This window comes from Myotis nattereri (assembly GCF_964212035.1).
Source record: "Myotis nattereri genome assembly, chromosome: 2".
NCBI lineage: Eukaryota > Metazoa > Chordata > Mammalia > Chiroptera > Vespertilionidae > Myotis > Myotis nattereri.
This window is the reverse complement of record NC_138076.1, coordinates 207,686,076-207,709,960: the sequence shown is the minus strand read 5'-3', so window position 1 is coordinate 207,709,960 and position 23,885 is coordinate 207,686,076. Positions and strand designations below refer to the sequence as shown.

The 23,885-nt window shown below is 48.6% G+C and overlaps 1 protein-coding gene across 1 annotated transcript; it reads left to right on the top strand.

Annotated features, from left to right (window-relative positions):
- Positions 1 to 468: 468 nt before the first annotated feature.
- LOC308514018 (apolipoprotein L2-like) lies at positions 469 to 22,959 on the top strand (the record flags this gene model as incomplete). Its single annotated transcript, XM_081084047.1, has 3 exons — positions 469 to 547; positions 19,809 to 19,929; positions 22,083 to 22,959. The coding sequence occupies 3 exons, from the start codon at positions 469 to 471 to the stop codon at positions 22,957 to 22,959; spliced, it is 1,077 nt and encodes a 358-aa protein (XP_080940173.1).
- Between the last annotated feature and the right edge of the window lie 926 nt (positions 22,960 to 23,885).

The following is a 23,885-nucleotide window of genomic DNA, read 5'->3' as shown; positions in this document are numbered from 1 at the left end:
GGCCGGGCCGGGCGAGGGTGCTGGCTGAGCGCCTCCAGCTGGTGACTCCTCCAGGCTCCACCAGGCGATGCTGGTGGCAATGCCAGACCCCTTTCCCGGTGATTTTGGGGTTACTTTTCCCCTGAGGGGGGATTTTCCTCACAGTGGGCTGAAAAGGCTTATTGACCAAAGAATTTGGCCAAGACCCCACCTCTGAGCTGTCATCATTCCAGGTGACCTTTCTTGTGATGTCGGGGGTCCAGCTGAGCCCGACTTAATAGTCACTGGGTCTTTTGGGTCCCTAAGTGGGGTGATCTCAGCTCATGCCAAGATGCGCCCATATCACCTCATGTGGCTTTGTAGCCCCCACCCCAGGTGTTCCGCCAGGAGACCGTGTTCACCGAGGCCACGGGTGTCTGTCTGTGGTCCTGTCTGCGTTCTTATCAGAGGGCCCTTTGGACAACGGGACTCGGCTCCTGTGGGTCTGGCATGACTCTGCACCTCACAGGGGGTGTCGGGGTGACCAGTGGCAACCAGGGTAGTGAAAAGGAGAGGAACCAGGAGGAAGGCAGGTTACAGGAAAAACAAGACAAAAAATAACTTAATATATATATATACATATATATATATATATATATACATATATATATATATATATATGTATATATATATATATATATATATATTATTGATTTTTTACGGAGAGGAAAGGAGAGGGATAGAGAATTAGAAACATTGATGAAAGAGGAACATTGATCAGCTGCCTCCTGCACACCCCCTACTGGGGATGTGCCCGCAACCAAGGTACATGCCCTTGACTGGAATTGAACCCCCTCTCCCCTCCCCCTTCCCACACACACAACCCAGCACAGTGCGGGGCCAGGTACCCTGGATTTGAATCTCGCTCCGCCATTAGTAGCCATGGCACATTGGACAGGTTCCTTAGCCTCCCTAAACCAGTCTATGAAATGTGGGGGGGGGGGGGGGGGGATAATAGTACCTCCCTCCTGTGGCTGTTGTGAGGATCAGATGGGCAAGAACTTGCAAAAAGTGCTTAGGACAGCGGCAGGCACAGAAATATTCTCTCTGCTCCTGCCTCACCCCATGCTGCAGGCAGAAGCGCTGGGTCGGCTGCTCTCAGGTCTCCAACCTTGCGAAGGGGCTGCATTATTTCCCCGCCCCAGCACATCACCTGGCCAGCCAATGGGAGAAAAGACAGTGTAAGCACGTGGGCAGCCCAGCACAAACAGGTCCTGGCAATGCACGCACCCTCCCCCCCGCTCCCCCCCCCCCCCCCCTTCCAGGAAATAGGGAGAAATAATAGGAAAGAGTCGTTTAGGACGCTGGCAGCTTTGCTGGGAAACAGAGGGTAACACAAAGGGAAGACGTTTCCTTCTCTCTCTTTCTTCCGAAGATACCTCTGAAGGGACTTCCTGGCCACCACACGGTTTAGGAGGCGGCCCAGCAGGACTTTGCACAGAGGACAGGCGCCAACAGCCGACTCGCCGCCAGAGGGCGCGACTGAGCTGCCGCCGCGCTCGCAGGCGGAGCCGGCAGGGACTCGGGACTAGTCCACATCCTGCGATTTCTTGGAAAACGCGAGGAAAGCGTGGCACTTTCTGTAATGCACTGGGTGGGAGTCTCAAGGGTTTGTGATTCATGGCATTTCTGTGGCTGTGACTTCATTGCCCTGCCAGCCAGGGGGACAGCGGTCACGTGACCCCGTCTGTTCCCAGGAGGGCTGTGGCTGAGATCCTTGGAGCCAGGCTTGGGGTGCCTCTGCCCCTCCCTCCAATCCCTGCATAAGCAGGACCTTAGATCTGATCGTGCTGCCTCGCTTTCCCTGATGTCGCCCAGGGAGCTTTAGCGCTGCAGACCCCTCTTCGATACCTGACTGAAGGCAGCCCCTGTGAACACGCAGGGTCCTATGGGTAAAGGACCTGCTGATAAATGACCCGGGCATCGCCAGCTTGGCCTCTCTGCTAATGAGGCTTCATTTATGTCTAGGTGACCGACACTGGCCAGAGAAGGCTGGAGGGAAAGGAGAGTATTCGGATAAAAAGTGACACCTTGTGGGGTTTTGTTAAAATGCTCCCTCCCCTGGCCCCCCCCCCCCCCCCCATTCTTCATTAACTCTCCAGCCAGGGTTTCTAGACCAAGCTGGTGCCCTCAGATCCCAGCCCTGCCTGGGAGGTCAGGTCAAGAGGTAGTTCCTGTCCCCTACGCTCTAGTTCATCAGGACCTCATGCTAATCAGACCCCACAGGCCCCTCTGTGCTTGAAGAGAGGCAGGTTGTGGTCAGGAAAGGAGCTTGGGTTTTGAAAAGAGTAGACTTGGGACCAGGGCTGGAATCTTGCTTCCGCTAATAACAGCATGGCCCTGCTTACTTCATAAGCTCTATGAGCCTCAGTTTTCTCGTCTGTACGATGGGCATCATAATACCTACCTCTTAGGATTAAAGAAGATGTGTGTGCAGTGCCTCGTACAGAACCTGACATGTAGCACACAGCCAATAAATGTTTGTTGCATAAGTGAATCATTTATTCACCTATAAATATATACAGTATTTAACTTAGAATATATATTTGTTTATATATAAACTAGGGGCCCGGTGCACGAAATTCGTGCACTGGGTGTGTGTGTGGGGGGAGTGTCCCTCAGCCCAGCCTGCCCCCTCTCACATACTGGGAGCCCTCAGGCGTTGACCCCCATCACCCTCCAATCGCAGGATCGGCCCCTTGCCCAGGCCTGACGCCTCTGACAGAGGCGTCAGGCCTGGGCAGGGGACCCTCATTTCCCCCCATCACTGGTTCTGCCCCTAGCCCAGGCCTGATGCCTCTGGCCCAGGCGTCAGGCCTGGGCACAGGACCCCCAGACCCCTCCGATTGCTGGCTTTGCCCCTTTCCCAGGCCTGATGCCTCGGCCAGAGGCGTAGACCCCCATCACCCTCCGATCGCCTGATCGGCCCTTGCCCAGGCCTGACGCCTCCACCAGAGGTGTCAGGCTTGGACAGGGGACCCCCATCTCCCCCCGATCACTGGCTCTGACCCCCGCCCAGGTCTGAGGCCTCTGGCCCAGGAATCATGCCTGGGCAGGGGGCCCCCATCTCCCTCTGATCGCTTGCTCCACCCCCCGCCCAAGCCTGACTCCTCTGACCCAGGCTTCAGGCCTGGGCAAGGGGACCATCATATCCCTCCAATCCCTGGCTCCACCCCCCACCCAGGCCTGATGCCTCGGCCAGAGGAGTTGACCCTCATCACCCTCCAATCACCAATCACCGGATCGGCCCCTTGACCAGGCCTGAGGCCTCCGGCAGAGGTGTCAGGCCTGGGCAGCGGATCCCCAGCTCCCCGCGGTTGCAGGCTCTGCCCCTGCCCAGGCCTAACGCCTCTGGCCGAGGCATTAGGCCTGGGCAGGGGACCCCCAGCTCCCCGCGATCTCCCGCTCTGCCCCTGCCCAGGCCTAAAACCTCTGGCCGAGGCGTTAGGCCTGGGCAGGGGACCCCCAGCTCCCCGCGGTTGCAGGCTCCACCCCTGCCCAGGCCTAACGTCTCTGGCCAAGGCGTCCAGCCCAGGCAGCGGGGACCCACAGCGGCAGCAGCGCGTGATCTCCCGCTCTGCCCCTGCCCAGGCCTAACACCTCTGGCCAAAGCATTAGGCCTGGGCAGGGGACCCCCAGCTCCCCGTGGTTGCAGGCTCCGCCCCTGCCCAGGCCTAACGCCTCTGGGCTAGGCGTCCGGCCCGGGCAGCGGGGACCGGCAGCGGCAGCGGCCCCGCGATCGTGGGCTCCACTTTAGGCCCAGGCAAGGGACCCCTAGCTCCCAGGACTGCCAGCTTCGACTGTGCCCAGCTCCCATCACTGGCTCCACCCCTACTTCCTGCTATCACTGGCCAGGGCGGCAAAGGTGCCTGATTCTCTGATCATGGCTGGGGGACCTGGGGCCGCCTTTGCCCTGCCCCCCACCTCTTACCTCCCCCCTGGGTTTCTGATCACTGTCAGTGGCAGGGGGCTTCTTCCTGCTTTCCCTTTCGCCTCCCTGCATTGTGCCTACATATGAAAATTAGCCACCATCTTTGTTGGCAGTTAACTGCCATCTCAGTTGGCAGTTAATTTGCATATAGCCCTGATTAGCCAATGAAAAGGGTAGCGCCGTACACCAATTACCATTTTTCTCTTTTATTAGTGTAGATGAAGTAACCAATTAATATTGTAGATAAGTTGAATGTCAACATTATAGACCCAAAGATCTGGGAGCACCTCAGAAATCAGGGTCCAGCCCCTCATAGTAGATACTTAGAGTCTTCCCAGATCCAATTATCATGGCAGAGAAGGTATGATGTGGATGAAGGGTCAACTTGTTTGGTTCAAACTCCTGCTGAGACACTAAGTAGAGTGTGACCTTGGGCAAGTTACTAAATCTCTCTTTGACTTTTTCCTCACCTATAAAATAGGCATAATCATAGCTGCCTCACAGGTTGCTGAATAGATGAATGAAAGAATATCTGAAAGCCCTGGCCAATGTGTCTGAGTTGGTTGGAGCATCGTCCTGTACACCAAAAGGACACAATCAGGCACATACCCCGATGGTGAGTTGGATCCTGGTTGAGGTTCGGGTCCCAATTGATGTTTCTCACATTGATGTTCCTCTCTCTCTCCTTTCCTCTCTCTGAAATCAATAAAAACATATATATATATTAAATGTTAGTTGCAATGTAGAATCTGAACCATGTCAATGAATTTTTCTTACTCTTTTGCATTAAAATCCATTGAGCTCACCCTGGCCAGTGTGGCTCACTTGGTTGGAGCATCGTCCCGTACACCAAAAGGTGGCAGGTTCGATTCCCAGTCAGGGCACATACCTAGGTTGCAAGTTCAATCACCAGTTGGGGCCCTTACAAGAGGCAACAGATCAATATTTCTCTCTCACTCTCTCCCTTCCTCTTTCACTAAAATAAGTACTAGTAATCATGTCCTCAGTGAGGATGAAAAAAAATCCATTGACTTATCTTGCATTTTAATCTATCTTTTATTCATGTATGATTTTGGAACATAATACATTAGTCGTGTTAAAAGATATCGAGCCACTGACTCATGCAAATCTTTGAAACATTGACACATTTCATAACTAGAGGCCCCGTGCATGACATTTGTGCACTGGGGCAGGGGGGTCCCTCAGCCTGGCATGCGCCCTTTCGCTGGCAGTCAGACATGCCCCAAAGGGTCCTTATTGCTGCTGTTGAGGTGGGTGAGGCTCCCACCACTGACACTGCGCTCACCAGCTGTGAGCCTGGCTTCTAGCTGAGTGGCGTTCCCCCTGTGGGAGCACACTGACTCTTTCGTTGAGTGTCTGCCCCCTGGTGGTCAGTGTGCAGCAGAAAATTCTTTCAGTATTGGGAAATCCATGGTGTCAAATTTCCAACATTTATATTTTTGCTCAAAAACTCAAATTTTATTGGAAACAGGTAGCTGTCAGTTGATTTCCTTGAAGTCACAGAGTCACTATGTCCATTTTCAAGAAAATGCCTGCCAAATGCCGAAATCTGAATAATCATATCCATATTTTTAACAATTACCCTTCAAGTGAAAATGGTGCTCCATGACAAATGCCTAGTTTTATCTGCAGCTCAAACGATGGCACAAGTGCTTTTCCTGGAGATCACCGTGGTACTGCAGTTTGAGCAGAAATGTTTTATGCATATTTCCCATTCATTCAGACATAACATTAGAGAAAGGCACATACTGGCCCTGCCTGGTTTTCTCCTAGGTTAGAGCATCGACCCACAGACCAAAGGGTCTTGGGTTCGATTCCCAGTCAAGGGCAGGTACCTTGGTTGCAGATTCCCCAGCCCCAGTGGGGGCATATACAGGAGGCAACCAATCGATGGATGGGTCTCTCTCACCTGGATGTTTCTCTCTCTCTCTCCCCCTCCTCCCTCCCTTCCCTCTGTCTGTCCCCGTCTTCTCTCACTTCTACTCTCTTTAGAAATCATGGGAAAAGCCCTAACCCAGTTTGGCTCAGTAGATAGAGTACCGGCCTGTGGACTGAAAGGTCCCAGGTTCGATTCCAGTCAAGGGCATGTACCCTGGTTGCCGGCACATCCCCAGTAGGAGGTGTGCAGGAGGCAGCTGATCAATGTTTCTCTCTCATCGATGTTTCTAACTCTCTAGCCCTCTCCCTTCCTCTCTGTAAAAAATCAATAAAATATATATATTTTTAAAAAAGAAATCATGGAAAAAGTATCCTCAGGTGAGGATTTAAAAAAAATTTTTTTTTAAAGTCCTGTACTCAAGTGTCAAGGCTTAGTAATACAATAATTTTACTGTTTCATCAAGGAATGTTTCCTCTTTGATAGTATTTAACAGTACTTGTGAAAAAAAACCCTCGTTTGAGGTATGTTTAATGAGTTTCAAGAGAAAGGAAGGGAGAGAGGTAGAGGAGCATTGATGTGAGAGAGAACAAGGAGGACAAGGGAAGTAAGGAGACCAGTGTCCCCGCAGTTGCAAAAGGGGGAGGGAGCAGAGGTTTTCCTCAGAGAAGGGAGATGGCACCCACTTGACGCGAGGTGTGGACTCCAGCCGTGAGCCTGGGCCACTGGCCAGCAGGGCTGCTAAGGACAGCTGGGCGCCGCTGGGCAGGACATTCTTTATATATATATGTATTTTTATTGATTTCAGAGGAAGAGAGAGAAGCATCAATGATGAGAGAGAATCATTGATCGGCAACCTCCTGCCGCCTCATACCAGGAATTGAGCGCGCAACCCGGGTATGTGCCCTTGGCCAGAATCAAACCCCAGACCCCTCAGTCTGCAGGCCATGCTCTATCCACTGAGCCAAACCGGCCAGGACAGGACATTCTTTTTTTTTTTTTTTTTTAATGTGTGATATATATATATATATATATATATATATATATATATATGCCTCCCGAAGGGGGCTTGTGCCCTGACAGGGGTTTGAACATTGACCTCCTGGTTCATAGATTGATGTTCAACCACTGAGCCAAGCTGGCCGGGCTGGACAGGACATTTTGACCGCCACCCCCCTCCCCCCGCCCCAATTGTTCTGCCAGGAGAGTGTTTGTGGGTTCACGGAGCCCACAAACATCTGTCTGGGGTCCTTTCTGCGTTCTTATCAGAGGGCCCTTTGGACAACGGGACTCCGCTCCTGTGGGTCTGGCGTGATTCTGCTCCTCACAGGGGGTGTGGGGTGACCAGCGGCAGTCAGGCCAGTGAAAGGGAGAGGAACCAGGAGGAAGGCAGGTTACAGGAAAAACAAGACCAAAAATAACTGTAAACAGCGCCAGAGGCCAACTGTGACACTTGCTCTGAGTCTTGGCCCCTCCCCTGAGTGGCCTGGTGCAAGGCCCACCTCTCCCCTCACCTTGGCTTCCTCTTCTCTGAAAACAGGCCTTTGCTGGGGGATCATGTCAGGCTCAGGTGTGTGGTCCTCATGCAATACTGTCATCACTCTGCCGCCCCTCCCTGAAACACTGGGGGAAGTGGCCATGGCAACTCATGGATATTGGTCTAAAATGAGCAGGCCTCATGGAGGGGCCATGCTGGCCTCTGGGGTCCATGCCCAGCCCCCGCCTGGAAAGGGGGGCGGGGAGCAAAGCAGAAAAGCCCAACAGCGGCACCACTTACAGGCGGGGCCATTTCCCTCCTGTTTCTTGATCTGGAAAATCCAGGTGGTGATTCCTGGAGCCGGTGTGAGAATCAAACAGGAAAGGCCGGGAAGGTGCCCGCACGGTGCCTGGCACGCACTCAGCCCTGCGTCCCTTTCATTTTCGGACTTTTCTGTGTGACGGCGACACTGGGCTTCCTATAAAGAGATCTGCTGTCAACAGGAAAGGGGCCCAGAGAGGAAACAGCCAGCTTCTCTCTGCCGACACCCACAAACTTGTGCTCCCACAGATGGCCATGGCCACCAGGGAGGGCCTCCTTGGATAGGTCGCTGTGGTTCCGAGGCTCTGACTCTGCCACCAGGGACAGGCTCAGAGGGGCCTGATCTAAAGGGTCAGGGGAGACGTGGACACAGTGGCCTTGGGCCTCCCCCAGGGGCCAGGGGAGCAGAGCCTGCAGGGGACAGTGGCCTCTGGGAGAGGAAGATGCTGGAGGGCTTCTCAGAGGAGGTGATCCCAGAGTTGGGCTTTGAAGGATGAGCATGTTGTTCCAGGTGGAGAAGCAGGTGCTCCTGGCAGAAGAACCTACAAAAGCAAATGTCTGGAAACTGCCTCGCCGGGGCCTTCAATAGGAGTAGGTACCAAGGCAATGCAAGGAGGCAGTGAGCATCTGCTGTGCTCAGGGATGTGCTCATTGCTGGGGACAGAAGGGTGAGTAAGGGGGGCATTTGAAGGTGTGTGGGGGAGGAGGAGAGAGGAGGATTCTGGGGACAACCCCATGGGGTGGAGGGAGAAAGCTGCCCAGGATCCCACTGTCTGTCTGTGGCAGGTGTTCCTTCTAGAAACTTAAGGAAGGCAGGATGGGCTGAGCGGAGAAGGACCTGGGAGGTCAGACCTGGGGTTGCTCTAAGGCGTCAGTAGGCAGAGCAGGGCTCGCCTGGCACAGTGCAGGTTCCGTAATGTGGTTGATCTTGAGCTTCTCAGAACCTGGACATTTGCTTTCGGTTTTGCTTCCCAGATACCTTGGACCCTTAGGTGTTTGTGCAGACACAGCTGCCGAGTGGATGTGCACAGCTAAGAAAAGTGGGTCTTGTCTTTAATCTTCCAGAGGGAAATTCTAGGTAAGTTGGGAGGGTAGGAGCCCCTCCCCATCTTCCCATCCTCACACTTTCTAAGACAAGGATCTTGTCACTATTGTATAGATGAGGGAAACCGAAGCTGGGGGGCGGGAGGGAGTGGGGTGATAATGGTCCCAAGGCACATGTAGCAGTGACAGAACCCGGATTGGAACCAGTTTTGTCTGACGTTCCTCCCCACCCCAGTGCCCCTAAACAGGGGAGAGGAAGGGGGACACTGATCAGGTGGGTTCACATCCTCCCGCCGGCTCAGCTAGGCCTGGACTCCCTGACACAGGAGCCAGTGACCCCAAAGGAAGAGGGGTGCTGGGGGAAGCAGAAAAGTTGGGGGACGGTAGGTGAGTAAGAGCCTCTGTTCCTTGCGGCCTGGCTGCCCTGAGGCTGATGGGGCAAAGGGTTTCCTTTGAGAGTTCAAATCATGACATTTATTCACTCACCCTTTCAGCTTAGTGCCGGGCCTTGTGGGAAACTGAGGCCCTGAGAGGGGAATGACCGGCCTGGGTGCCACTTTGACACTCTGAGCAGGAGGTGGGTGGGCTCTGCCTCCCTGCTCTTGGCCGGCCTCGCTCATAGTCGTGGGGGATGGGAGACATACGAGGTGGTCCTGGGTGTCTGAGCTGGAGGAGCCTGAGCCCAGATCCCTGTGTCTGTACAGCAGAGACACCCCTGGGAGCTGCTGCCTTATTCACACCACATCCCCCTCAGCCTCCAGCACGAGGACGGGTGGGCTCTCCTCTGCCCCCAGGAGCTGCCTGACACTGGGCAAGCCCCTTCCCTGGAGCTATGTGTCTGCAGCCCTGGGACCTGGAGGACAATGGACAGAGCTGCTGCTTTTGAGGTCAGCAGTAACAGGAGACCCTAGAGCCAGAGGTCGGGGTTGGGTTTGGGAGCAGTGATGGCTGCACCAGGAAAGGGCCAGGGTGAGAGCACAGCTCACGCTGCCTGGGGCCCCTGAAACTGTGAGAAGAATCCAGTAGATCCTGGAAACCAGCAGAGCAGGAGGGGTGGAGCCAGAGAAATACTTTGGCCCATCAGCTGGAGGCCAGGGCGGCAGGTCACATTCATGGTCACCATCCATACTGAGAGCAGGGACTCTCACCTCCTGGCAGCACTGGCTGTTGGCCTCCAGAGCACAGTGGCCAGGATCAGTTGGGTCGGGTCCAGATGAACAAGGGGCAGAGGGCTCCTCCAGCCTCAGCCCTGCACACTGACTCAGATCTCACGCCATGTAGGCCCCTTGGTGTCCTCCTGGTCCCCTCTGCCTCCTGCCCCTCCTGTTGTCTACCCCATCCTCTGGGCTGGGCGGTGGTTCTCAAAAGCATTGTGGTAGTCACTATGGCTGTTGGTCACATTTTTCTGGTCCTTCCCTCCCCCTTCTAGACACACGGTAGGATTAAATTCCTATCCTCCTTCTGGTTGGGTGGGAATGTGTAACCAGAGCTCTGACCACTGTCTTCTTTTGTTGTTGTTTATTTGTTTTTAAATATATTTTTATTGATTTCAGAGAGAAAGAGAGAGGGAGCGAGAGATAGAAACATCAATGATGAGACAGAATCATTGATGGGCTACCTCCTGCGCACCCCCTACTGGGGATGGAGCTAGCAACTTGGGCATGTGCCCTGACCAATAATTGAACCATTATATCCTCGTTCATAGGTCAATGCTCAACCACTGAGCCACGCCAGCTGCTGACCCCTGACTTTTGAATGGAAATAATATGTGCCAATTCTAAGCCACAGCATCTAATGCTGATAGAAGACCCCTTTCCTCGGCCGGCAATGTTCCAGAGACTGGCTGCTCCAATGTCCTGGATCTGGGAGGGAGGACTACAGGAGCAGACTGCATGATGATCAGGGTGTACCTTTGTGGCTCACGTGGAGAGTGTTTGTTACTGCAGCAAAAGCTAGACTAGCCTGGCTGACACAATCAAAACCCCTGGAAACATGGTACTATTTGTAGAGCACTGTGAAAGGTGTATATCTTTAACATCTCATATAAACTAGAATAATTATTAAATAATAATGAATACCACTTATTGAGTGCTTAATATGCGTCAGGCATTATACGAGGTTCTTTGGCAAATGTTTTCTTATTAATCCCCACCACAGCCCTGTGTATTTGGTAACACAGACCTGTGTAGTATAATTAGTCTCATCAATAGAGATGAAGGTGTTGTAACGCAAATCAGCGAGCTAGATACCAGATGCCTTAACAAGCCAATTAGTTAGGAGTCTTTTAGTGCACGCAAGTTCAGAGCAGATTACCTCTGTCAAATTCTGAACAAACACAGGAAGGAGTATTTCCTTTTTAAATCCTTCTAGTTCTTTGTGTAAGTTATTCTCCTAGACAGCTTGTAACCTTGAGTACATATCATATCTAGCAAACACCTGTCATATCTATACACACAACTTGTAAACTTGAGTATCATATCTATACAGGCACCTGGCATCAAAAACAGCATATCAGTCCCTTATGTTAGATGACTAGCTTGCAAGGTCAGACAATTAAGTTTATCTTTTCTTTTCTTTCTTTTTTCAAGATATAATTACACTTTATTTATTTTTATTTTTTTTTTATTTTTATTTTTTTTATTAACAGGTTTTTTTTTTATTGCTTAAAGTATTACAAAGGGTATTACATATGTGTCCATTTTATCCCCCCGCCCTAGACAGTCCCCCAGCCTCCCCTATCCCCCAGTGTCTTATGTCCATTGGTTATGCTTATATGCATGCATACAAGTCCTTTAGTTGATCTCTTACCCCCCTACCTCCTGCCCCCCAACCCTCCCCGGCCTTCCCGCTGCAGTTTGACAATCTGTTTGAGGCAGCTCTGCCTCTGTATCTATTATTGTTCAAAAGTTTATAATGGTCTCTATTATCCATGAATGAGTGAGATCATGTGGTATTTTTCCTTCATTGACTGGCTTATTTCACTTAGCATAACGGTCTCCAGTTCCATCCATGACGTTGCAAATGGTAAGAGTTCCTTCCTTTTTAGAGCAGCATAGTATTCCATCGTGTAGATGTACCACAGTTTTCTAATCCATTCATCTACTGATGGGCACTTAGGCTGTTTCCAGATCTTAGCTATGGTGAATTGTGCTGCTATAAACATAGGGGTGCATATATCCTTTCTGATTGGTGTTTCTGGTTTCTTGGGATATATTCCTAGAAGTGGGATCACAGGGTCAAATGGGAGTTCCATTTTCAGTTTTTTAAGGAAACGCCATACTGTCTTCCATAGTGGCTGCACCAGTCTGCATTCCCACCAGCAGTGCACAAGTGTTCCTTTTTCTCCACATCCTCTCCAGCACTTGTCGTTTGTTGATTTGTTGATGATAGCCAGTCTGACAGGTGTGAGATGGTACCTCATTGTTGTTTTGATTTGCATCTCTCGGATGATTAGTGACTTTGAGCATGTTTTCATATGTCTCTTGGCTTTCTGAATGTCCTCTTTTGAAAGGTGTCTATTTAGGTCCTTTGCCCATTTTTTGATTGGATTGTTTATCTTCCTTTTGTTAAGTTGTATGAGTTCCCTATAAATTTTGGAGATTAGGCCCTTATCAGATATGACATTGGCAAATATGTTTTCCCACACAGTGGGTTTTCTCGTTGTTTTGTTGATGGTTTCTTTTGCTGTGCAGAAGCTTTTTATTTTGATGTAGTCCCATTTGTTCATTTTCTCTTTAGTTTCAAGTGCCCTAGGAGCTGTATCAGTGAAGAAATTGCTTCGGCATATGTCTGAGATTTTGTTGCCTTTGGATTCTTCTAGAATTTTTATGGTTTCCTGTCGTACACTTAAGTCCTTTATCCATTTTGAGTTTATTTTTGTGTATGGTGTAAGTTGGTGGTCTAGTTTCATTTTCTTGCATATATCTGTCCAATTTTCCCAACACCATTTATTGAAGAGACTATCTTGGCTCCATTGAATGTTCTTGCCTCCTTTGTCAAATATTAATTGAGCATATTGGTTCGGGCCGATTTCTGGGCTCTCTATTCTATTCCATTGATCTATATGCCTATTCTTGTGCCAGTACCAGGCAGTTTTGAGAACAGTGGCTTTGTAATACAACTTGATATCTGGTATTGAGATCCCACCTACTTTGTTCTTTTTCAGGATTGCTGCAGCTATTCGGGGTCTTTTTTTATTCCAGATGAATTTTTGGAGAGTTCGTTCTAGATCTCTGAAGTATGCCGTTGGTATTTTAATGGGAAGTGCGTTGAATTTATAGATTGCTTTGGGTAGTATGGACATTTTAATGATGTTGATTCTACCAATCCACGAACACGGTATGTTCTTCCATCTGTTTATGTCTTCCTCTATATCTTTTTTCAACGTCCTGTAGTTTTCTGAGTAGAGGTCTTTTACCTCTTTAGTTAAGTTTATTCCTAGGTAGCTTAATTTTTTAGGTGCGATGGTAAACGGGATTGTTTTTATAATCTCTCTTTCTGAAAGTTCACTATTGGCGTATAGAAATGCCTCAGATTTCTTGGGGTTAATTTTGTATCCTGCTACATTGCCAAATTCATGTATTAAGTCTAGTAGCTTTTTGATGGAGTCTCTAGGGTTTTGTATGTATAATATCATGTCATCTGCAAATAAGGACAGTTTTACTTCCTCTTTTCCAATTTGGATGCCTTTTATTTCTTCTTCTTGCCGAATTGCAATGGCTAACACTTCCAGTACTATGTTGAACAGGAGTGGTGAGAGGGTATTTTTATTTTTTTAATTAAATCTTTATTGTTCAGATTATTACATTTGTTCCTCTTTTTCCCGCCATAACTCCTCTCCTCCCAGTTCCTACCCCACCCTCCGCCCTCACTCCCCACCCACTGTCCTCATCCATAGGTGCACGATCTTTGTCCAGTCTCTTCCCGCATCCCCCACACCACTTTCCCCTCCCAAGAATAGTCAGTCCATTCCCTTTCTATGTCCCTGGTTCTATTATAATCACCAGTACATTCTGTTCATCAGATTATTTATTCACTTAATTCTTAGATTCACTTGTTGATAGATGCATATTTGTTGTTCATAATTTGTATCTTTACCTTTTTCTTCTTCTTCCTCTTCTTAAAGGATACCTTTCAGCATTTCATATAATACTGGTTTGGTGGTGATGAACTCCTTTAGCTTTTCCTTATCTGTGAAGCTCTTTATCTGACCTTCAATTCTGAATGAAAGCTTTGCTGGATAAAGTAATCTTGGTTGTAGGTTCTTGGTATTCATCACTTTGAATATTTCTTGCCACTCCCTTCTGGCCTGCAAAATTTCTGTTGAGAAATCAGCTGACAGTCGTATGGGTATTCCCTTGTAGGTAACTGAGTTTCTTTCTCTTGCTGCTTTTAAGAGTCTCTCTTTGTCTTTTGCTCTTGGCATTTTAATGATGATGTGTCTTGGTGTGGTCCTCTTTGGGTTCCTTTTGTTTGGGGTTCTCTGTGCTTCCTGGACTTGTAAGTCTATTTCTTTCAGCAGGTAGGGGAAGTTTTCTGTCATTATTTCTTCAAATAGGTTTTCAATATCTTGCTCTCTCTCTTCTTCTGGCACCCCTATAATTCGGATGTTGGTATGCTTGAAGCTGTTCCAGAGGCTCTTTACACTATCTTCGTATTTTCGGATTCTTTTTTCATTTTGCCTTTCCAGTTGGGTGTTTTTTGCTTCTTCGCATTTCAAATCTTTAACTTGATTCTTGCGCTCCTCTGGTCTGCTGTTGGGAGTCTGTATAATATTCTTTATTTCAGTCAGTGTATGCTTCATTTCTAGTTGGTTCTTTATCACAACATCGAGGGTCTCATTAGATTTCTTGAGGATCTCACTATATTTATCGGGGGTCTCACCAGTCTTTTCGAGGGCCTTACTAAATTTATTGGCGGTCTCACCAGTCTTTTTGAGGGCCTTACTAAATTTATCGGCGGCTTCTAGACAGTTCTTGAGAGACCTTAAAAGTGTAGTTTTGAGCTCTATATCCAGCATTTTGCCTTCCTCCATTTCTGTCCTGTTTCTTTGTCTCCGCGGGACTGTCTGGCATCAGTCGGAACTCGAGGGCAGCTTTCTCTCCGAGGTACTTGCAGTGGTCGCTGGGACACTGAGAGGCAGAGCCTCTGGGGACGGCACTGAGAGCAGCCATAGCTGCTCCCTCGGCCCACCCTGTTGATCCCCTGGGACCCACCCTGCCCAAGCCCTGCACAGAGGCATTTGCTGGTTAGCCTCAGGCAAAGGCTAGATTAGTACCTCCCTAGAGGACAGAAGTTCTCCCACTGCAGACACAGCTGATACTCACAGCCAGTTGGCCTGGAGGTCAAATCTCCCCCATTGTTACCTACAACAATCAAGGCTTAACTACAACAAGAAAGTGCACAAAGACCACTAGGGGGTGCACCAAGAAAGCATAAAAAATGCGGAGACAAAGAAACAGGACAGAAATGGAGGAAGGTAAAATGCTGGATATAGAGCTCAAAACCACACTTTTAAGGTCTCTCAAGAACTGTCTAGAAGCCGCCGATAAATTTAGTAAGGCCCTCAAAAAGACTGGTGAGACTGCCAATAAATTTAGTAAGGCCCTCGAAAAGACTGGTGAGACCGCCAATAAATTTAGTAAGGCCCTCGAAAAGACTGGTGAGACCCCCGATAAATATAGTGAGATCCTCAAGAAATCTAATGAGACCCTCGATGTTGTGATAAAGAACCAACTAGAAATGAAGCATACACTGACTGAAATAAAGAATATTATACAGACTCCCAACAGCAGACCAGAGGAGCGCAAGAATCAATTTAAAGATTTGAAATGTGAAGAAGCAAAAAACACCCAACTGGAAAGGCAAAATGAAAAAAGAATCCGAAAATACGAAGATAGTGTAAAGAGCCTCTGGAACAGCTTCAAGCATACCAACATCCGAATTATAGGGGTGCCAGAAGAAGAGAGAGAGCAAGATATTGAAAACCTATTTGAAGAAATAATGACAGAAAACTTCCCCCACCTGGTGAAAGAAATAGACTTACAGGTTCAAGAAGTGCAGAGAACCCCAAACAAAAGGAACCCAAAGAGGACCACACCAAGACACATCATCATTAAAATGCCAAGAGCAAAAGACAAAGAGAGACTCTTAAAAGCAGCAAGAGAAAGAAACTCAGTTACCTACAAGGGAATACCCATACGACTGTCAGCTGATTTCTCAACAGAAATTTTGCAGGCCAGAAGGGAGTGGCAAGAAATATTCAAAGTGATGAATACCAAGAACCTACAACCAAGATTACTTTATCCAGCAAAGCTTTCATTCAGAATTGAAGGTCAGATAAAGAGCTTCACAGATAAGGAAAAGCTAAAGGAGTTCATCACCACCAAACCAGGATTATATGAAATGCTGAATGGTATCCTTTAAGAAGAGGAAGAAGAAAAAAAAGGTAAAGATTCAAATTATGAACAACAAATATGCATCTATCAACAAGTGAATCTAAGAATCAAGTGAATAAATAATCTGATGAACAGAATGAACTGGTGATTATAATAGAATCAGGGGCATAGAAAGGGAATGGACTGACTATTCCTGGGGGGGAAAAGCGGTGTGGGGGATTTGGGAAGAGGCTGGACAAAAATCGTACACCTATGGATGAGGACAGTGTGTGTGTGTGGGGGGGTAAGGGCAGAGGGTGGGGTGGGAACTGGGTGGAGGAGAGTTATGTGGGGGGGGGGGGGAAGGAACAAATGTAATAATCTGAACAATAAAGATTTAATTTAAAAAAAAAAAGAAGCAGGAGGAATCCTCTTTGCCTGGTAGTTTTACTCCATCAATGGTGTATGATCTGAAACATTACTTTTATATTTTAAAAAGTCCCAGAGGTAAACTATAGGGTAGAACGTAGAAATCACATGAATTTTTGAAACATAAGGAGGCTTCAACCTCATGTAAGGAAATGCCTGATGGGTGACCTTGGATGCCACCTGTGAGCTTTCTGCTTCTTGGCTTTGGGCATTCACTTGTCCTGAGTTTCACTTTCTTTTTCTGTGAAATAAGAATTATGTCCCGGAAAACCAAGATGGCGGCATAGGTAAATACCGGAGATTGCTGCCTTGCACAACTGCTTCAAGAATACAACTAAAAGATGGAATGGACATCATCCAAAACCACAGGAAGGCTGGCTGAGTGGAAATTCTACAATAGAAGGAAAGAGAAAAGCATACCGAGACTCAGAGGAGGTGCAGTGTGGAAGTACAGAGGTACGGAGGCGCAAGCGAAGAGGGCTTGTGGCTGAGGACACAGTTGTCTTTTTCAATCTGGAGGGAGTCTCAAGCTCTGAGCTCCAGTTCTGGGAGAGTCTCTGGGGACCCAGACTCATACGGGAGAAACTGAACTGTCTGGCATCGGTGGGAACTCGAGGGCGGCTTTCTCTCAGAGGTGCTTGCAGCGATTGCCTGAACACTGAGAAGCGGGACCTCTGAGGGCAGCCATAGCTGCTTGCTCTGCCCTGTTGATCCCCTGAGACCATGCCCCGCCCAAGCAGCAAGCCACACATGGAGGCTTTTGCATATGAAAGGCCTGGCCCTTTGCAATCTGAAAATTACCTAACAAATTGCAGCTGGCCCAAGGCCCCAGGCAACTTGCATTGCTTCACACCTGGCTCCTGCTGGATAGCCTCAGGCAGAGACTATATTAGCACCTCCCTAGAGATCCAGGAGCCAGTGTGCCCAGTGTTCAGAGTGGGACCATCCAGTTTGCAGCTCCTGGGATCCATAAAGGACACTCTCAGGAGGCAGAATCAGTGAGCACCAAAGCCCCACTGAAGCAAGTCTTGCCCCGGAGGGGTGTCTCCAGCACAGAAGATCTCCCACCGCAGACACAGCTGATTTTCACAGCCAATTGGTCTGGAGGTAAATCCCTCCCAGTGTTACCTACAACAATCAAGGCTTAACTACAACAAGACTGTGCACAAAGCCCACAAGGGGGGTGCACCAAGAGTGTTCTCCTCAGGTAATTGGGGAGGCTGAGCCACTGGGCCCTATAGGACATCTAGCACAGAAAGCCACTCTATCAACACAGGAAAGCAGCCAAAATGCGGAGACAAAGAAACAGGGCACAAATGACAGAAATGGAGGAAAGCAAACTACTGGATATAGAGTTCAAAACCACACTTTTAAGGTTTTTCAAGAACTTTCTAGAAACTGCTGACAAATTTAGTAAGACCCTCAAAAAGACAGGAGAGACCACCGATAAATGTAGTGAGATCTTCAAGAAATCTAGTGAGACCATCTAGGGTATGAAAAAGGACCAACTAGAAATTAAGCATACACTGACTGAAATAAAGGATATTATGCAGAGTTCCAACAGCAGACTAGAGGATCGCAAGAATCAAGCCAAAGATTTGAAATACGAAGAAGCAAAAAACACCCAACCGGAAAAGCAAAAAGAAAAAAGAATCCAAAAATATGAAGATAGTGTAAGGAGCCTCTGGGACAGCTTCAAGCGCACCATATCAGAATTATAGGGGTGCCAGAAGAAGAGAGAGAGCAAGATATTGAAAACATATTTGAAGAAATAATGACAGAAAACTTCCCCTTCCTGCTGAGAGAAATAGACTTACAAGTCCAGGAAGCACAGAGAACCCCAAACAAAAGGAATCCAAAGAGGACCACACCAAGACACATCATCATTAAAATGCCAAGAGCAAAAGACAAAGAGAGAATCTTAAAAGCAGCAAGAGAAAGACAGTCAGTTACCTACAAGGGAGTACCCATACGACTGTCAGCTGATTTCTCAACAGAAACTTTGCAGGCCAGAAGGCAGTGGCAAGAAATATTCAAAGTGATGAATACCAAGAACCTACAACCAAGATTACTTTATTCAGCAAAGCTATCATTCAGAATTGAAGATCAGATAAAGAGCTTCACAGATAAGGAAAAGCTAAAGGAGTTCATCACCACCAAACCAGTATTATATGAAATGCTGAAAGGTATCCTTTAAGAAGAGGAAGAAGAAGAAAAAGGTAAAGATACAAATTATGAACAACAAATACGCATCTATCAACAAGTGAATCTAAGAATCAAGTGAATAAATAATCTGATGAACAGAATGAACTGGTGATTATAATAGAATCAGGGGCATAGAAAGGGAGTGGACTGACTGTTCTTGGGGGGGAAAGGGGGTGTGGGGGATGTGGGAAGAGACAGGACAAAAATCGTGCACCTATGGATGAGGACAGTGGGGGGGCGGGGGTGGTGATGGCAAAGGTTGGATTGGGAACCAGGTGGAGGGGAGCTATGGGGGGAAAAAAGAGAAACAAGTGTAATAACCTGAACAATAAAGATTTAATTATTTAAAAAAAAGAAAAGAAAAGAATTATGTCCCTTGTGCAGGTATGGCAGGAAACATTTAAATTTCATCTCTGCACCGGCAAAACATACATGAGTCCCCAGTCCCTCATCTGCACTTCCATAGTTTCCAAATCCCTGGGAGTCACACATTTTTATACTTAATTTTTAAAAAAGGTTTTGATTTTTAGAGGGAGAGAGACAAGAGTGGGGGAGGGAGAGATGTGTTGTCTCTCCCTCACTCATAAGGACACCAGTCAGAAGGGATTAGGGTCCTACACCTATGACCTCATTTAACCTTAATTACAATATACAGTCACATGGGACCTGGCCAGGTTCGCTCAGTGGTTGAGCATCCACCCATGAACCGAGAGGTCACAGGTTCGCTTCCTGGTCAGGGCACAGGTCCAGGCTGTGGGCTCCATGTCCAGCAGGGGGCCTGCAGGAAGCAGTCAATAGATGATTCTCTCTCATTGATGTTTCTATCTCTCTATCCTTCTCCTTTCCTCAATAAAATAATAAAAATAAATAAATTTAAAACTACAGGCACCTGAAGGGGGTTGGGGGGGGGGGGGCCAGAGTTTCAACCTATAAAGTTTGGGGAACACACAGCACCAGGTGATTCCATCAAAAGTACCTCAGATTTTAGAAAATTGCCACAGGTGACAGCTGCTCTGGAAGATGAACATTTAACCTCCTTGTTTATACTCAGTGCCATTTATGTTTTACCATGATTTCTTCTAACCTCATTGTTTTTTCCTTTCCATCTAGAGGGCAAAGACTTTGTTGATGCCATTGAGTATTTAATGGACCCAAAAGACAAAGAGAAACTGCATTGCCTGCTCAGTGATGAATCCTGGGAGAGATTTGTGGCTGCGGCCAATGTGTCCAGGTAACCTCCGGGGATGCCTGTATTGTCACCCATCCCCCCTGCATCTAGATCCCTCTGGCAGGCGCACTCCTCCAGCAGGGTCCTGTGCTTGGGGTTGAACAAGTCCCTTCTCAACAGTCCATGAGGAACATTTCCTTCATATCAGTCCTTGCAGAGAAGGGCCCCAGGTTGAGAAGAGATGAGGCCTGCAGGGGTTAGGTTATGTGACCTTGGGCAGGTTACTTAACCACTCTCTGTCTTATTCATCTGTTCAATTTTATTGTGAAGAGAATAAGATCATGCGTGAAAACTGTTTAGCCTAATGCAGGCGTGGGCAACCCCTGGCACGTGTGCCAAATATGGCACGCCAGTAAATTTGCTGGCACACGAAACCCTCTCTTATAATCTTCCATTTACAATTGTGATTCTTTGTTCTCAGTGATGAATTTTGTTAAGTCTCGTAATAGGAGTAGCCTGATGGATGAAAGTAGTGGCTCGTGCATATCTCTGAAGGTCACGAAATATAAACCTGATGTAAAATCTCTGTCATCAGTGATGCAGCAGCAAAAGTCCCACTGATAATATCAAATGGAGTCATGAAGTTTTCTGTTGGACTATCAGTGTACATGTATACATTAAAAAATAAATGTATTTTTCATCATCATATACTGTGTTTTTGTCCCTCCAATGAATTTTATTATTTCTTCAAGGTTCTTCACATACGTACACCTTAAGAGATATCAAGGTAGGCGTAACATGTTCTCAAAAAATTAGGGTTGGAACACAGAAGAATTTTGAGTCAGAGATTTTGCTGGTTTTGGCACGCACTCACAAAAAGGTTGCCCAACACTGGCCTAATGACTGACACATAGTAGGTGGGCAGTTCACATGAACTTTTTTTTTTAATATATTTTTATTGATTTCAGAGAGGAAGGGAGAGGGAGAGAGAGAGAGATAGAAACATCAATGATGAGAGAGAATCATTGATCAGCTGCCTCCTGGAGGCCCCCTACTAGGGATCAAGCCTACAACCCTGGCATATGCCCTTGACTGGAATCGAACCTGGGAACTTTCAGTCTGCAGGCCGACGCTCTATCCACTGAGCCAAACCAGTTAGGGCAGTTCACATGAACTTTTTAAAAAAATTCTGGGAATAGACAGGGCCCAAGCTTCTTCTTGCTGGACGTGAGAACCACACAGGACTTCCTGTGGGACAAGCCAGAAAATTCCTGGCACAGTTTGTGTCCATGGGATTGTGGCTAGAGAGCCTTCTCTCCCTAAGAAAGGGATTGTACAGACTCTGCAGGGTCCTGCTGGCCTGGAAGGCGGAGAGCTGGAGTGAAGCAGCACTGTGTTGGGTTGAATCCTGAGTGTATTTCTGCCCGGCTCTGGGGGCTCTGGGGGCTCTGGGGGCTCTGGGGGCTCTGGGGGCTCTGGGGCTCTGGGGGCTCTGGGGGCTCTGGAGCTCTGGGGCTCTGGGGGCTCTGGGGGCTCTGGGGGCTCCGGGGGCTCTGGGCTTTTGTCATCTCCCTCTTCAATGGAATAGCAAGTTCATCTGATAGGACTATGGTGAAGGCCTTGGGGTGAACTGCAGGGTCAAAGCCGAGGAAGTAAGTGCAGTCATCCTGTCCAGAGGCCCAGAGAGGCCTGGAGCAGGGGCAGAGCCCAGGGTCTGGATGGAGCAAGCGTGGTCCAGGTGGGAGGATGGTAGGAAGGCGTGGCAGCAGGGCTGGACTAGAGTGAGGCAGCTGAGGCACCTGGCACAGGCCTGAGGAGGCCAGGGGCCTAGTGGAGGGCCGTGTGGGGGCAAGGGGACACTGAGGGGGGCACATTTCTTCCTTCCCTGATTTGATCCCCTCTCTGCTGGGGGTAGAGGGCCCTGGGTGATTATGTCCTCCAACCCTGCCTGCGAGCTGGAGGGCCCCTGACCTCCCTGTGGGACCCTCTTCTCTTCTCCATGGGGTAACCCTGACCAGAGGGAGGCAGTGAGGCTTAGTGACCGCTCCAGGCAGAATGGGGGCTGCCAATGTGGTGTAATCTGAGGGCTTCTGGGTAGACGCACACGTTCCCACCATAGAGGACAGGGCTTTCTGCACCAGCTCATCCAGTCGGGGCCTCAGCTCTAGGGATTCATACCCCTGCCGTCGTTAATCCCCCGTCCTTCACGATTGCAGGGGTGAGGCAGATGCACTCTATGCAGACTTGCGCGAGCTGGAAGCACTCATGGCCGAGGAGGATGAAGACATGCCCTCAGCAGAGCAGCTGCATGGGCAGAGCTTTATGAAGCAGTTTCCTCAGGTGAAACAGGACCTTGAGGAACGCATACGAAAGCTCTACGCACTTGCTGATGAGCTTGACGAGGTGCACAGGGACTGCACCATCACCCAAGTGGCAGCCTCTTCCGCAGGCACTGTGTCTGGCATCCTGACCATTGTTGGCCTGTCTCTGGCACCTTTCACAGCAGGGGTTAGTCTGGTGCTTTCGGCAACTGGGGTGGGACTGGGGGCAGCAGCTGCTGTAACCGGTGTGACTGCCAGCATCGTGGAAGCCTCAAAGGATGCGTCAACTAAAGCCGAAGCCAGCCGTCTATTGTCAACCGGCAGTGACACAGAGAAGCTGGTCGGGGAGGTTCTAAGTCGCAGCACACCCAAAATTGTTTCCTTAGCAAGTAGGTGCATCCAATCCCTGCAAGTCATTGTGAAGAATGCCCGTGCCTTCAAGCTGGCCAAAGCCAATCCTCGCTTAGCAGTCAAGGCCATGCGCTTCTTGCGCACGGGGGCAGTCTCAGCCCGAAGCGGCAAGCAGGTGCAGAAAGCTTTTGGAGGCACTGCTCTGGCCATGAGCAAAGGAACCAGGGTCTTTGGTGCAGCCACGGCAGGTATATTCCTTATTTTGGATGTAGTGGATCTGGTGAAAGAGTCAGTGCACTTACATGAGGGCGCAAAGGCTGAGTCGGCGGAAGAGTTGAGGCAGCAGGCCCAGGAGTTGGAGAGGAGGTTGGAAGAACTCACCCGCATTCACGAAAGTCTACAGGAGGAACTGACTCCGTGATCCCCAGACAGAGCAGGGAGCAGGGTGTGTGGGAGACAAAGGCGTGGACTTACCTTGTTAGAGGGGAAAAGCCAGCGAGATAAAATGGATGGACCTGCATGTTAAGGTGTTGAGCACAGCGAAGGAGGGGTTCCTGCAGATGGCAGGTGGGTCAAAGAGAAGGAAGGAACCTGGAGCCTGGAATCAGGGAAGAGAGGGGAAAAGAGGGGGGTGGGGGGGGGGAAGACTTTATTTTGACTAAAAAGACATTGGGGTCATGAATAAAGAAAGAGAAGTGGAGGAATAAGCACCGAGAAGGCCTGAACTACTAAAAAGTTGACAATGGGAGAAGGAGAAAGAGTTTGAGTTGCTGGGATATGGGAGTTACAGTGGCTCCTGGACTGGCCCTCCCCGGGTTCACCGTCCCAGCAGGAACCCCGTCTCTCCCTGGTCCTGGTCTCTAGCCCTGCTTTCCAGTTCCAGCTTGCCTTTGTCTTCCAGCGGTACATCTTAGGTAGGCAGTGACTTTTTTTTTCTAAACTACTATCTATAGTTTAATGAAAAATAGTAATGATTGTGTAACCAAAAACTAAAAGTATAATCACAGGTGTTTTAACAATTCCCTGATTAGTACCCAGTCCACAGAGCAACATGCCTATATGAATAGATCAAGTACATTGGCCTTGAAACACTATGGGTGGCCTAGGAGTGGTCCAGGCAATTATTCAAGAGACACAAGGACGGTCACATCTACCCAAGCAAAAGAAGAGATTACAGACATTTTCTTATGTCTCACATAGAAATTCACATGCTATTGAAGAGACAGTAGTTAGTGATTTATACTTCATTAAGAAAATAAATTCTAAAAGATAATGACTTGTTTATTATTCATTTTCTATACCTGCATAGGCACAAGCTAAAGGCATTGAAGTTCTCGCTATTAGAAA